The sequence below is a fragment of the Eretmochelys imbricata genome, chromosome 16, assembly GCF_965152235.1.
Source record: "Eretmochelys imbricata isolate rEreImb1 chromosome 16, rEreImb1.hap1, whole genome shotgun sequence".
Classification (NCBI taxonomy): domain Eukaryota; kingdom Metazoa; phylum Chordata; order Testudines; family Cheloniidae; genus Eretmochelys; species Eretmochelys imbricata.
In genome coordinates this window covers 8,237,467-8,253,397 of record NC_135587.1, presented here as the reverse complement: position 1 = coordinate 8,253,397, position 15,931 = coordinate 8,237,467, and the positions used below count along the sequence as shown (strand labels likewise).

Here is a 15,931-nt window from a genome sequence, read left to right as displayed (position 1 = left end):
CTGTGTCACCCCTGCCTTGCAACCTGGGGTGTCTCACAATGCTGTGCTGCTGTGGCTCCCAACCTGGGCTCCTCACAAACAGCATGCAGGTTACACGTGTACCTGCATGTCTGCATAGAGCCACAGCCCTGGTCCAGCAACTCTGATCCCAGCAGCCTGTCAGCAAACTCCAGCCACACTCTGGCTTCCAACAGCCTTGGTTACCACTTGCAGGGTGACCCCAACATACTCCCAATCTCTGATTTCTCCTCCCCCTTCCCCCCCCCCCCAAAGTGTGTTCTACACTGTCCAGCCCTCTCCTATATAGTTCAGATCTATTAGGTCCATTGCCCCTCTAAGGGGATCAATATACAGTAGTTACCCACACAATCACAACACTGGATTAGTTTTAATTTAAAGAATAAAACAAGTTGGGTTTTAAATGAGAAGAATCATAAGGCATTAGTCAGAAATGGTTACATGAGAAATAAAGATAAAATGCTTCCTAGTACTAAACATAGCAAACTAGACTTGGTTCAAGGTGAAGTCCCTTACAGCATGTTTCCAGGAACATTGCTGACCAAGCTCAGTCCAAGATTCTCTCCCAAAGTCCAAAGGCTGTTTCCTTTGTCATCTTCTCTGAAAGGGGAGAGATGGATAGGCAGAGAGAACTTGGGGTGTTTTTGCCACTCACTTTTATCGTCCAGTCCCCCTTTGAAATGCATTTTCCCGAGGGTTACCCCTAGATAAAGTTCATTCCTGCTGTGAGATTGCAGTCAAGGTGTCTGGTGGTGAGAGAGGTTCCAGGCTGTTCTTCACTAAGATGCAGATCTGCTTGTTCCTGCCCCCCTCTCTTGCCAAAGATCTGTCTTTGAGAAACCGATTTATCCAGACTTGTCTGGTAAACATATTTCAGACCTAATTTCAGCTTATGTTTATAACTTTTTACATATAAGGTTACTACACACATTTCAGCATGTTATTGACTAATGAGTTATTAGTTTTCAAATGATATTTTACAAGGCATATTTTGTACAAAGATTCTTACAATGGTGTGTAGGTTGTGAATACAGGGGTGCATTTGGTTACGACTGCTAACTGCCTGGGCTCTCCCTATAACAGCTTTATAAGGAAACAGAGGTATTGTGCTCCAGTGACCTCTAATTTGACATATGAAGAAAGTTTGGACAGGATATGAAAATACTTTGCATTAGCTCCATCCTTGGTTGTAGCCAGGAGTAAAGCTGTCTAAATAGTGCAAAAAATGTTTGTGAGCATTCATTTGAACTCCCCAACAGCTGTTCAGTTTGACCATGATCTCTTGCTATAAGGACCTCCACATCTGAGCGCCCTACACTTTCCTATTCCAAGAAGTTCAACCTTGCTCACATCAGCTGTAGCATTTCCATCGAATGCGACTGTATGAGTGGGTGGCACACTGGTGGTTTCGTGTTTTGGTTTTGACTGAGTCTGCAGAACAACCGCTCTAGTGTGTCTGCTGCTGCTCAGAGCTTTCCTAAGGTTAAATGAATAAAAACTGGCCACTTTTGTCCCCTTTCACTGTTGCTATTTAGAACCCTGCAAGTAGTTGTGAAACTGATCAGAATCAGGGCAGTTTCATTTTGCCCATGCCTGGGATAGCTCTGGCCAGCAGCAGTGAGGCTGAGACTATTCACAGGGTGGAGGTGAAGTCAAAAATAAAGACTGAGGGTGGGAAAGAGATTACCTGTTTGCACCAGCTGAAAAGGAAAGGGAGGGGTAGATTAACAGTGATCGCACACGCTCCTTCATAGCATTCAGCATACACCAATTGGGAAACACAGACAAAACTCTTTCTAGCAGCCAGAGGTGATGGGGATGGCTTAATAGCGATCAGATATTTGTTCATCAGAGAGATGAAAGAGCCCAAAGCAGGGTCAGCACCTGACAGGAATTTCAGCACAATCCTCTTTTCCAGCAGCTGGGGGAGGAGAGAGTTGGCTTCACCCTTGGGCTTTGCCTTGGGACAGTATCTCTTGTCATGGCCTTTAGCTAGTGGGTTTAGTCCTCTGACTGCTAGATGTCTGGTCAGTGTGAACGAATGGGGATGAAGGATAGATGTGGAGAGCTGGATGTGTGGACTGGTGAGAGCATGTGCTCAGCTATTAGCAGTTCAGGCAAAGCAAGCCCTTGTATGGCTGGGGAGCTGGCTAGTAGCTGCTGCTCTGGGCAATTATTATCGTGTGAAAGTGGAATATACATGCTGTAACAACCTTGTGCTGTCACCTTGCTACTCAGTGTGGCCTCAGAACATCACCATGACAGCAGGGGATGGAATTCAGATCCCCCTGCCTCAAGGACAGAGCCCTGCCCTTTGACAATGAACCGTTAGCAGCACAGGGCATCTGGCTAGAGCTGGTGGGGAGCTTTTTCATAAAATGTTTGGTCAGAAAAGACCAATCTGTGAAAACCGAAACTTTTCAGGGGAAAGGGCCAGATATGCTGAAACTTTTGTGGGGAAGTTTCTCAGGTTCAGGATGGGAAGGAGTCCTCCCATCATAGCCAATAACCTGGTGGGAAGGGCACTCACCTGGGATGTGGGCGACCCCTGAGTCCTCCACATCCCAGGAAGTGCCTTCCCTACCAGGCTATTGGCTTTTCTGGGGTGGGTGTCTCTTGTTGGTTTTTCATGACCATCTTAAAGTCTTGGTTTCATCCCAGTGCGGCATAGGAAACTTTTTGAATGCCGTTTCCCGCACAGATTCATTCGTAGTGAAGCAGTCCTCATTCCCTCGCGTAGAGGGCATACAATATAGTAATGAAACAGTCTTGTGTAACTTTTACAGGCAAGCGTTTGCTATTATAACTGGGAGAGCAGCGACTGGGAATAATACTTCACACTTCTACAGCATCTGTCATCCTAAGTCTTTTACAAATGCTCACTACCAGCTTTCTAACTATGGCTGGGGGAACTACTCACATCAGATTTTGAGTCAAATGTAGCCCTTCATTCTATTTGTGGCTGGTCTGTGAGTAGATTGCCATTTCGATGAATCTGTTCATTCAAAAATTATCCAGGATCCAATTCTGATTTACACTAAGGCCAATTCATGGTGTAAATGGAGACCTTAAATCTATCTCACTTTAATGACTTAAGCAGTGTAGCGTGACCTTAGTGTAAATGAGTCAGGCCCTCGGCGCACTTTATATGCAAACAGAATTAAGCCTGTGGCTTGCTGGCAAACGGTTTAGTGGCTATTACTTTGAGCATTCTGAATTCACATTTTGGACTTAGAAGCTGGGATTTTCAAAGGGCCTATAGGATTTAGGCACCCAACTTATATCAACTTTCAATAGGAGCTGAGGGACCAAACCCTCTAGGACCCTAAAAATCCCAACCTGAGCATTTGGACTGGACATGTTGTTCATGTCATGTTGCTCCCCAGTTAGATGAGGAGAATCGGCATTGCAGGGGCAAATGCTCACTGTTACGAATCTGAAACTTTCTGGAACTATTTGGTGGCATTTGTTCAACATATGCTTCAGGAACATCCTTCCCAGGGAATTTGGTTGCTTTTTGCAGTTACTCTGGGGCATGCAGAAGGATCAAAAACTGATCACATGAGCTTGCTTGATATTTTCACTGAATGGTCAGGAATTTTCTTGCAGTACTCACCAATTTTTAATTATAATCAAAGAGCACTGTGCATAACTCAGTCCTCCTTACTGAGTAACCCTACAATAACAAACCAAAATGCAGCTTAGATAGAGATAAAACATTCCCAGTAAGGAAGGTGGAAGCAGATCTGATTTTTATGCTTCTATGGGATTATTGTAAACTTCTGGGGGTGGGGGGGAAGGGCCTGAAAACTACGTTGCCAGTGACATTTACAAGGCCAGTTGGTGCATTAGGCAAACAATGTCTAATAGACACTCCCTCGTGCTTATAAGACATTTATTTCCTCACACGTGTAACTTCTCCACTTGCCAGCTCTCATGATTTTACCACAAATCTCTGCTATTTGGCATTTTTCTTAAAGCCCCAGCTCCTGGAATCATGTGAACATGTGAGCCTCCCAGCTTTTATTAAAAATAAAGATAAGTTTCTAGCCTTTGGTGTTGTAGAGAAAAGCTTGAAAATGTGACCTGAGTGAAACTGAAAGGCCCTGAAACCATAGCAAAAAGAAAACAACCCCAATTTTTGTAATATCTCATGATTTAAGCCAATCTCCTGGATTTTTTTTGCGGCAGGAGTCCTGATTCTGAAATGGTTGTATAGCACCGACACCTCTGCGTGGGTTGTCAGCAGCAGGGATTGGAACTGGGACTTCTAGATCTTAATGCTTCTTGTCTGAGCTAAAAGTCCTGTCTCTGGGCTTGTCTACACTGGCACTTTACAGTGCTGCAACTTTCTCGCTTGGGGTGTGAAAAAACACCCCCCGGAGTGCAGCAAGTTTCAGTGCTGAAAAGCACCAGTGTACACAGTGCTCCTAGCACTGATAGCTGTGCCCCCTGTGGAGGTGGTTTTTTAGAGCGTTGGGAGAGCTCTCTGCTGCGACCACATAAGCCACATTAAAGCGCTGCCATGGCAGCACTTTAGCATTGCCAGTGTAGACCAGCTCTGTTAGCTAATCCTGCAGCAGGCTCATCAACTCATGGGGCCTAGCCAGTACTAGAGGGGGACAGAGGGCCACACCAAGTGGGTTTGGTCTGCTCTTGTATAACAGGTTAGGAAGGTGCTGATATAATATTATGAATACATTCCTGTGCTGCCCCTCCGGCTCCTGCTCTGCTGAACCACACTCTGTTCAGGACTTTAAAAAGATACCCAGAGTTAAACCTCGGACAGCGTGCCATGCAACTTCTTAGGAGCAACAAGTAACATAAACATCTACAACCAGCACTTGGCTGCTTGTGAATAACTTTCTTAACAGTTGTGTTTATGTGGTAACTCTCCTGGGGTTTTCCCACACACCGTTTCCTAGTTTGTTGCTGTTACCAAAGTTTCAGTGCAAGCCTGCACTCACGCATGCATCTTCTCCTCTAATCCTCTCCCAGGGTTGATTTCTCAGTCACTGCAGCAGGATGTCAAAAGTGCACATGGGTTATCAGGACCCCTCAGATCCAGAGGAGAGTAGCAGCCCCACAGATCTCCGAGGCCCCGCCGTGCTCATTCCATTCCCCCTTCCTCTGTCGCTCTCCCCCACCCTCACTCACTTTCACCGGACTGGGGGAGGGGTTGGGGTGCGGGCTCTGGGCTGGGGTTGAGGGTTTTGGAGTGTGGGAGGGGCTCTGGGCTGAGCCTGGGATAGGGGGTTGGGGTTCAGGAGTGGGTGCAGGGTGCGGGCTCTGGGAGTGGATTGGGGTGTGGAAGGGGGTTCAGGGCTCGGACAAGGGTTGAGGTGTGGGAGGGGTTCAGGGTGTGGGTTCCAGCTGGGCGCCACTTACCTCAGGTGGCTCCCGGGTGGCAGCAGCAGTGGTGCAGGTGCAGTGGGGCTAAGGCAGGCTCCCTACCTGCCCTGGCCCCACGCTGCTCTTGGAAGCAGCCGGCATGTCCGGCAGTGGCTCCGGAGGCAGGTGGCTCTGCCTGCCATCCCTACCTGCAGGCACCACCCCCGCAGCTCCCATTGGTTGCAGGTCCCGTTCCTGGCCAATGGGAGCTGTGTGGGTTGTGCCTGCTGGTGAGGGCAGCGTGCGGAGACCCCCTGCCTTCCCGCGGGGCAGCAGGGACGTGCCAGTCGCATCCGGGAGCAGCGTGGGGCCAGGGCAGGCGGGGAGCCTGCCTTAGCCCTGCTGCGCTGCCAGGCTGTTAGTGGCCAATCTCCTGGTTTGACTGCAGGAGATTCTGGGAGCTCGAGCCCGATTCCAGGAGACTCCCAGTCAAACTGGGAGGGTTGGCAACCCTAGACTCAGACTGAGATTGACTGTCAGAGGCTCCACGATCAACCAGTTGATCACGATTGACTGGTTGGTGACCACTGCCATACATACATCATACAAGAATATTCATGATCAGTAAGTTACTAGTTTTCCAAGGATTTATTACATCCCACATATTAAATAGATTATGAGTTGAGGTACACTGAAGATGACAGATGACAGAACAAGGAGTAATGGTCTCAAGTTGCAGTGGGGGAGATTTAGGTTGGATATTAGGAAAAACTTTTTCACTAGGAGGGTGGTGAAACACTGGAATGCGTTACCTAGGGAGGTGGTAGAATTTCCTTCCTTAGAAGTTTTTAAGGTCAGGCTTGACAAAGCCCTGGCTGGGATGATTTAATTGGGGATCGGTCCTGCTTTGAGCAGGGGGTTGGACTAGATGACCTCCTGAGGTCCCTTCCAACCCTGATATTCTATGATTCTATGATTCTATGAACTGGTCAGGGAATCTGAAATGCGTTTCCTGACACCAGTGAGCACTGGGATACTCTTAGGGTCACAATGGGTACATTTGGAGTTGACAATGTTGAGTATTTGTGCAGCCGAGCAACCCCACAATAACAAACCGATGTGCAAATGCGTGTCTTCAGGGGCATATCTATTAATGACCTTCCTGTTGTTTTTCAGTACGGCATTGTGCTGGATGCTGGCCTGTCCCGCACTACCCTGTTCATATACCAGTGGTCAGCCAGCAAAGAGAACAATACTGCGGTGATCAGTGAACATCGCTCCTGTGCTGTGCAAGGTAAGGTGGCTGTTCTGCTGCTCATTTATGGACGCTTGCACCGGGTGCCATTTAATGGCATAGTCGTTTCCCGCCACATGCTCTTCTGCTAACTCTGCACAAAGAAATTATTATGAGGTGCAGATAAATCCCCTACAAACTAAAACCGAGGCAGCTGTTTCTACTCTGCCTGATGGCTGAAGCACCTGGTGGGAAATGAAGTGGAACTGCCTGTTCCACTAGATGGTACTAGCTGAAGCATGTGAGAGGCCTGTGTGTCTTGCGAGGAGTGGTATTGACTGTGTTTATGGCATTGTCTCTTCACTGGTAACAACATCTGGTGTCGGTGGCACTCGTCAGTGCTGTGTGTCAACTGTTAGGGGAACAGTAGGTATTGAGTTTGAATGCAATTCAATAGCTCTCCCTGTGCTGCAACAACTCCAAGGGGCTCTGTACCCATGGGAATCAGCTTGCAGGATCAGCAGCTGATTTTGCAAGCTCCTCAGGTCAAGTACTATATATCATAAGCATCCTGATCTTTAGATACTGAAGACCATGATGCCCGACCTTACTGAGTGGCCTCATAGATAGATAGATCACTTGTCAGCTGGGGGTCTCAAAACTCTTTGCAAAAATAGGTAAACATTTTTGCCCCGACTTTACAGATGGGGAAACTGAGGCACACAGCGAGGCAGGGACCTGCTGAAGGTGTCACAGTGAGTTAGTGGCAGAGACAGGAATACTAAATCTCCAGCCTGATGCATTTTCCATTAGCACCTACTGAAAGCTATTAGTTCTTATATCCACTTTTGGCAAGAGCACATCTTTCATGGACAGCAAAGTCGGATTTCTAGCCCTTTTCACTGCAAAGAAGGCTTCTAGGTATCCTCTTAACTGAGCCATGCAGAAAACTGCCTCTAGCTAGACCACAGCAGCAACCAAGGTGTGAAATTCCGCCTCCCTCACAGCTGATTCAGCAGAAGTATGAGCGCTGTTCCCACCCCATCTCTCTTATTCTCAATAAAGTGTGAAATTTGTCCAAATCACAAGTAAGCTCTATCTATCTATGTATCTTTGTTCTTGTAAGGAGCATGACAGTTTTCTGACCCACTTACAATGGATGCCACTGAATTGTGTCCATGTAGCAATTTTTTTCACCACGCAGCCATGTGCAGTCACCAAGCTTGAGCTTTTGAATCTGCTTTGCTGCTGAACCATGTTTATCTCAGTGCATACTGGGAAAATCTGAACAGCTATCCCATAGTGCCCCAGCAGATGCAGGAGTGCTGGGCAGACACCCTCAAGCAGCACCATCAGCATGTGGAGCAATGCACTCTGGGATGCCTTACTGCATGAGGCAGCTGGGAAGGAGGAAGACTGGCCAAACCAGCTGTAGAGAGATATGTCCCATCTACACACGAACAAGTTACAAGCAAATATCCATGTGCCAGCGTAGGCCATTGGCAGGGGGATAAACCTGGTTCTCTGATTATGGATGGCAGATCTACTCTACAGACTTCTGCCTGCATAGCTAGGCCAGTCAGAGATGTGCTGCGCTGTCAGCTGTGCTGACAGAAGCCCCTAGTGTAGATGCCGTTACACCAGAAAAATTGCATTTACCAGTAGAGCTAGTTTTGCTCTGGGCGTGTGTGGTTTTACTCTGCTCACACAAAATATAGTTTTACTGGGCTAGCGGCATCCATACAAGGAGTACTTTGCCATATAGGGGTATTCCTATGCCAGTGAAGCGCTCCTAGAGTAGGCATAATCTGTGAGTATGAAGGACAGAAATTAGAGAGAGGCAGGTTAGTCTAGTGGTTAGGGCACGAGCGCAGGGCATGGGAGACTTAGGTTGAAATCTCTGCTCTGCCATGAGACAGTGACCTTGGGCAAGTCACATAGCCTATCTATGCCTTAGTTCCCCCTCTATACAATAGAGATAATAGCCCGGGCCTGCCTTATGGGCTGTTGTAAAGATAAATATGTTAAAGGCTGTGAGGTGCTGATCAGATACTGTGGCAGTAGGGTAAATACCTAAGGTATTAGATAAACTGCATGATCTGTGAACACAAACTATGTTCAGATCCCTCTGTGCCACTAATTGCTGACAAAATGGGTCAAAACTGTAATGGGACCTAAAAATGGGACCTAAAACTGACTCCTCTGTGGATGATTTTTCATATCAAATGAAGACACTTTTTCTAATGGCTCCTCCTGGGATTTGAAAATCCAGCTAAGATCCTTCTGCCTCTTACACCGTCATCTGTGGAAAAAGATTTCTGCAATTCAAACAGTATTTAGCTGGCAATTTTGTTCGTGATGTACAGGGTGGACTAGAATCCACCTCACTCTCCCACAGCTGCATTGGTTCTAGGGCTAACAGTAGGACTGAAAACTTATGAGTAAAGCAAGCAGATTTGATCATAGACAAACAGAAAGTCATATTATTTTATGGAGCAGCATATTATTATTATAATGGAAATTCCATATTTGCAGTGAATTTCCATTATAAGCCTGATTTTGGTCCCCCTATAAAATCTGTAAACAATGGTTTATTGGATTAAAAATGTAGTAATGAGGCTTTAGGACTAGATAAATCATTTCTACCAAATTTGAAGTGACTTGAGCAAGGGGTACCTGAATTATAACATCTTAGCAATGGAACTGTTTAACAGAGTTCAGAAAATCTAACATTTTTGTATGACACTTTGTAGAAAAGACAAATTGGAAAGAAGGAGAGAATGTAGTTTACTGGATTTGTCTTCTCAAGAGCTAATGTATAGAACTAACGATTAGTTGAAACTATCATCTGCCTAGGATTGCTTTATGCTCTTGCAAGTAGCTTTCACCAAAGTTCTTTTTTTCTGGTCCCAAATTCAACATGTCTGTTATGAGATGATGGGAACTACGCAGCAGTTCATGACAGTGCTGTGGCTGCTTGGAATTATCAATGACAATGCTAGATTTGTGAGGGACCTGAGTTCTGGGACACACCCATCCGTTGAAACCTGCAAGAAAGAATTTATTAATTACCTTAAACCTGTAAGCCTGATGAATACACTGAAGAAGCTACTAATCCGCTAACAGACTAGAACTCATATAGGCCCTGTCATAAATATAAAGAGAAGGGTAAACCCCTTTAAAATCCCTCCTGGCCAGAGGAAAAATCCTCTCACCTGTAAAGGGTTAAGAAGCTAAAGGTAACCTCGCTGGCACCTGACCAAAATGACCAATGAGAAGACAAGATATTTTCAGAAGCTGGGAGGAGGGAGAAAAACAAAGGGTCTGTGTCTGTCTGTACGCTGCTTTTGCCGGGGACAGAACAGGAATGGAGTTTTAGAACTTTTAGTAAGTAATCTAGCTAGGTATGTGTTAGATTATGATTTCTTTAAATGGCTGAGAAAAGAGCTATGCTGAATAGAATGACTATTCCTGTCTGTGTGTCTTTTTTGTAACTTAAGGTTTTGCCTAGAGGGATTCTCTATGTTTTGAATCTAATTACCCTGTAAGGTATCTACCCATCCTGATTTTACAGACATGATTCCTTTACTTCTATTAAAAGTCTTCTTGTAAGAAAACTGAATGCTTTTTCATTGTTCTAAGATCCAAGGGTTTGGGTCTGTGGTCACCTATGCAAATTGGTGAGGATTTTTACCAAACCTTCCCCAGGAAGTGGGGTGCAAGGGTTGGGAGGATTTTGCAGGGAAAGACGTGTCCAGACTACGTTTCCCAGTAAACCCAGATCAAGTTTGGTGGTGGCAGTGGAAATCCAAGGGCAAAGGGTAAAATTAATTTGTACCTTGGGGAAGTTTTAACCTAAGCTGGTAAAAGTAAGCTTAGGAGGTTTTCATGCAGGTCCCCACATCTGTACCCTAGAGTTCAGAGTGGGGAAGGAATCTTGACAGGCCCCGATTCAGGAAAGCACACAAAAGCTTAAGCTCACACACAAAAATGAATAGCTTTCAGTAGGTCTGTGAGTCCCACAATAGTTAGTCTTCTCCATAGGCGCTGACTTCTACTGGTGCCGGTGGGTGCTCGACCCCCCTCTGCCCCAGCCCTGCCCTGCCCCCTACTGTCCCCATTCCAACCCCTTCCCCAAAGTCCTCACCCCAACTCCGCCCCCTCCCTGCCCCTATTCTGACTCCTTCCCCAAATCACCGCCCCGACCCCACCTCTTCCTCGCCTCCTCCACTGAGTGTGCCACGTTCCTGGTCCTCCCCCTCCCTCCCGGAGCTTGCTACAGCTACTTTGGCTGCGGCAAGCACTGGGAGGTAGGCGGAGAAGCAGGGATGCGGTGCACTCAGGGGAGGAGGTGGAGAAGGAGGTGAGATGGGGTGAGGCGGTGGGGCGGGGAGCTTGGCTGCCGGTGGGTGCACAGCACCCACCAGTTTTTCCCCAAGGGTGCTTCAATCCCGGAGCACCCACGGAGTCAGCACCTATGATTTTACCTCAGCTATTGTCAAAATGTGCTAATGCAAAAGGCATCAGGCTGGAGACTTCGCGTCCCTGGTCCTGCCACTGACTCACTGTGACAAGTCATCTAACCCAGTTACAACTTGTTTTTCACTACATAGCCATGTGCTGTCACTGAGCTTGAGCTTCTGCGTCTGCTTTGCTGCTGAATCATGTTGATCCCAGTGCATACTGGGAAAAGCTGAATAGCTTGACTGCAAGCACATACTTCCCTGAATTGGGGCCATGCTTAGATTGACTTCAGGGGGCATATGTCTGGTCCCACATGACAATGCATTGTTCTAGCTGGTACTGTACAACTATAAACAATGTACACCATATTGTCCTTAACAATATATTAGTTGTTCCTCTGTTTAGGCCTGTGTGGCATTGGATAGTTATGTTAAATTGAATGGGATATTTGTAGCTCTGGCTGTTTAATTCTAAGGTATTTTGTTTAAAAATATTTTAATGAAAAGGATATGAAATAAAAAGTTTGGCAGAAACCACGACTAATTCTGGCTATGTCAGCGTTGCTGGCTCTACACATTCAAACATCATGAGTCAGGGCCCAAAAAACCATGCAATTTTTAAAAATAACTTCTGAATTCTTTTTATTTGTCTTCTGCTGTTGTAACCTTTCGGGGTCATATTTTCAAGCTTTTCTCCACAACCATGTGGGCCAAAACTGTACTTTTTTACAATGAAAGCTGAGATTATCACATAATCACATGCCTCCAGGAACTGGGGATTTGTGATAAAATCATCAGAGTTGGCAATGCTGTTGCCACACTGGGTAAGGAGCTTGTCTTCTAGCTGTTGTATAAAGTGCTGTGCATGCTAATGGTGCTTTACAAACCGCAGTTATATCTGAATGAGAGTTGAGTTTTGAACAATAAATTGAACTCAGCAGGAATCATAGAATATCAGGGTTGGAAGGGACCTCAGGAGGTCATCTAGTCCAACCCCCTGCTCAAAGCAGGACCAATCCCCAACTAAATCATGCCAGCCAGGGCTTTGACAAGCCTGACCTTAAAAACCTCAAAGGAAGGAGATTCCACCACCTCCCTAGGTAACCCATTCCAGTGCTTCACCACCCTCCTAGTGAAATAGTGTTTCCTAGTATCCAGCCTAGACTTCCCCCACTGCAACTTGAGACCATTGATCCTTGTCCTGTCATCTGCCACCGAGAACAGCCTAGATCCATCCATTCAAGTAGTTGAAGGCTGCTATCAAATCCCACCTCACACTTTTCTTCTGCAGACTAAATAACCCCAGTTTCCTCAGCCTCTCCTCATAAGTCATGTGTTCCAGTCCCCTAATAATTTTTGTTGCCCTCCGCTGGACGTTTTCCAATTTTTCCACATCCTTCTTGTAGTGAGGGACCCAAAACTGGACACAGTACTCCAGATGAGGCCTCACCAATGTCGAATAGAGGAGAACGATCATGTCCCTCGATCTGCTGGTAATGCTCCTACTTATGCAGCCCAAAATGCCATTGGTCTTCTTGGCAACAAGGGCACACTGTTGACTTATATCCAGCTTCTCGTCCACTGTAACCCCTAGGTCCTTTTCTGCAGAACTTCTGCCTAGCCATTCGGTCCCTAGTCTGTAGTGGTGCATGGGATTCTTCCATCCTAAGTGCAGGACTCTGCACTTGTCCTTGTTGAACCTCATCAGATTTCTTTTGGCCCAATCCTCTAATTTGTCTAGGTCCCTCTGTATCCTATCCCTACCCTCCAGCGTATCTACCACTCCTTCCAGTTTAGAGTCACCTGCAAACTTGCTGAGGGTGCAATCCACGCCATCCTCCAGATCATTAATGAAGATATTGAACAAAACCGACCCCAGGACCGACCCTTGGGGCACTCCGCTTGATAGCGGCTGCGAACTAGACATGGAGCCATTGATCACTACCCGTTGAGCCCGATGATCTAGTCAGCTTTCTATCCACCCTATAGTCCATTTGTCCAGCCCATACTTCTTTAACTTGCTGGGAAGAATACTGTGGGAGACCGTATGATACGTTTTCTCATCAGGTCTTAAAACAGAACAAGCCTCTTGAGTGTTCTGTGCAAGTGACCAGAATCCAGAAAGCGGACACATCGTTTGGCTATTCTGAAAACAATCCAGTTTCAATGCCACATTAATCTTCCTTCAGCAGTGTCCTTGTGCATGCACAGGACACTTTGCACTGATAGCTTCCTCTGGCCTCCTAGACAGAGGCTTCCTGTGCTATAGCTGAGAGCAGCCACAACGATTGTGTAGATACCTCCCTGTGAACATGAGGAAATGACTTAAGAAGGAAGCTGACAGCCTCAGCTCAGTCTGCTGCGTGCTTTCCCACTTATCTCTCTCAGATCTCTGATGTGGGTCTTTTATGCTGATTTATATAGTTTGGTAGACACCCTAAATTTGCATCTGTTGGTTTAATTAGGTGCCTTGTGTTATATTTACATGCATTCACTTTTTATCTCACTCCACTAAAGCATCATGTATTAGCCATTATTAGAGGCAGGATTCTGGTTGATCTTATCAGAAACCATGAGGGGGATGGTCAGGCCTAGTCGTCAGAGTTGTGGCAGTTGGGCCTAAGGGTCAGAGCCAGCATCAGGAGTCCAGAGCAGGGTTGGCGCAAGGATGGAGAAGGACTAGGAACAGGGCAGGGGCAGGCTAAGGCTTGGGTAGTCTGTTGCCACTAGCAGGCAGGAGAGAGTTCCAAGCCCTGAAATGAGAGTGAGCAGACTCAGCTGCTGTTCTGCCAGTCAGGCTTATATACCAGCCCTGAGTGTCACCAGACCAGTCCCTGGCTTGTGGATTGGCTGGAGCCTAGCACAGGTGACTCATCACCTTACAGATCTGCTGTAACAAATCCTAAACTCTGCACAGAACTGCGTTTATCTCAAAAGATGCGTGTATTGCTGTGGCTAATGGCTAACCCCACCCTGTCATAATATTTCTTATGTTTCTTTTGGGTCCTTAGGTCCTGGAATCTCCAGCCACTCTGGATCCCTAGGGGAAGCTGGGAACAGCTTAAAGCCATGCCTCGACCAGGCAATGAAGGAAATCCCTGAGGAACAGCATGACCAAACCCCTATCTATTTGGGAGCAACTGCTGACATGAGGCTGCTGAAGTGAGTCAAGGTTTCAGCTACCTATGTGCTGATAGCACATTGGGTGTGAATGACCATTTTATAAACTAGCCTCCCCATCATGGGCGGTAGGTGAAGCTTCCCCTTGGGGAGGCTAGCCACCTTCACTGCCTCTTCCAACCAAGGCCCCACTCCTGCTTGCTGCTCTCAGCCCCACCCTGTGGCCCCGGCTGGAGTGGGGGAGGGAGGCTGAGAGCTTGGCCTCTCCCCCCACATATTCCTGGCCAGGGCAGCGGGGGCTGAGAGCTCAGTTCGAGCCACAGGTTGAGCTCTCAGCCTGAGCTGGGACCATGGTGGAGCTCCTGGCATCCCTCCCCCTTTTCACCCCTTCCACCTGCAGCTCCACTCACAGCCCCACCCCCTTCTGTCCCCACTCTCTTCCCCCTCCCCCCACAAGGCTTTGCCCCCGCTCGCTCCTCTTCCCGCTCCCCCTCCCTGCTGTGGCCCTGAGACCGGAAAAGCGAGAGCTCCTCCAGCCCCGGAGCCGTGGCAGGGGGAGATTTTTCCAGGGGCCCCAAATCTGACACTGCCCTTCCCCCCGATGGTGCGAGGTTTGGCGAGGCTTAGCCTGCCGCAGCTTCCATTATACTCTGCCCGTGCTCCCCACCTCTGTTCATCCCTGACTACACTGGCCAGGTAAACCATCTGAAGTACTTAGGTGGCCCCCATTCTCTAAGCACATCACAGTCTAACCTATTTATCCTCCCAGTGGCCCTGAGAGGTGGGGGAGCACTGTTGTCCCCATTTCACAGAGGAGGAGTGGAGGAACAGCTCCTCAGAGGTATTTAGGGGTCTAAGTCCCATGGACTGACTAGCTCTCGGCCACACAGGCAGTCTGTGGTAGGGCAGGGAATTGGATCTGGATCTCCCAGTTTCCAGCCTCATGATCTAACCACTGGACCTTGTGTCCTCTCTAAGACCTTAAGCTTTGCTTCCCAAGGGCAGAGCCTGTGTGTGCTCCTCTCCAGCCATGTGACCAAGCTGGTGATCAGTGCAATTGACTGGTGCCGTATTATAACTTACACTGTGTTATGGGGGGAAGGATAGCTCAGTGGTTTGAGCATTGCCCTGCTAAACCCAGGGTTGTTAGTTCAATATTTGAGGGGGCCATTTAGGGATGTGGGGCAAAAATTGGGAATTGGTCCTGCTTTGAGCAGGGGGTTGGACTAGATGACCTCCTGAGGTTCCTTCCAACCCTGATATTGTATGATTCCCCAAAATGTGCCTCATGCCAGAAGCATTGAGGCTGTTGTCACTCAGGATTGTTCTTGGGGCCCTTTATCAACTAATGTGCTTCTTCCCTCTTCACCCAGCCTCACCAGTCCCACTGTGTCGAATACTCTTCCTGCCGCTGTAACCTCCACGCTGAAGTCATACCCCTTTGACTTTCAGGGAGCAGAAATTCTGTCCAGTCAAAATGAGGGGGTGTTTGGCTGGGTCACTGTGAACTATCTCCTGGAGAACTTCATCAAGGTAAAGGCTGTAGGGTTGGCGTAGGACACCTGTATGATTCTCCGCTCCATCACACCGGTGTGATTCCACTGACTTCAGTGGTTCCATAGCAGAGAGAAGAATGGGGCTGGAGGAGGAAATAGTAACCAACTGGAGATAGTGATGGGACCATTAGGGTTCTACCTGTATGGGGCTTCCAGCAAAGTTTTGAAACAGTTCTTAAACACTCTTTCAACTTAGTTATGGCCAGTCT

At 47.4% G+C, this 15,931-nt stretch overlaps 1 protein-coding gene across 1 annotated transcript in view; it reads left to right on the top strand.

The window, feature by feature from the left end:
* LOC144276035 (ectonucleoside triphosphate diphosphohydrolase 2-like) overlaps window positions 1-15,931 on the top strand; it is a 30,091-nt gene that overhangs the window by 598 nt on the left and 13,562 nt on the right. Inside the window, exons 2-4 of the mRNA XM_077835855.1 lie at window positions 6,526-6,643; window positions 14,058-14,208; window positions 15,540-15,699. Coding sequence (XP_077691981.1) covers window positions 6,526-6,643; window positions 14,058-14,208; window positions 15,540-15,699 — 429 coding nt within the window. The remainder of the gene's footprint in view (window positions 1-6,525; window positions 6,644-14,057; window positions 14,209-15,539; window positions 15,700-15,931) is intronic.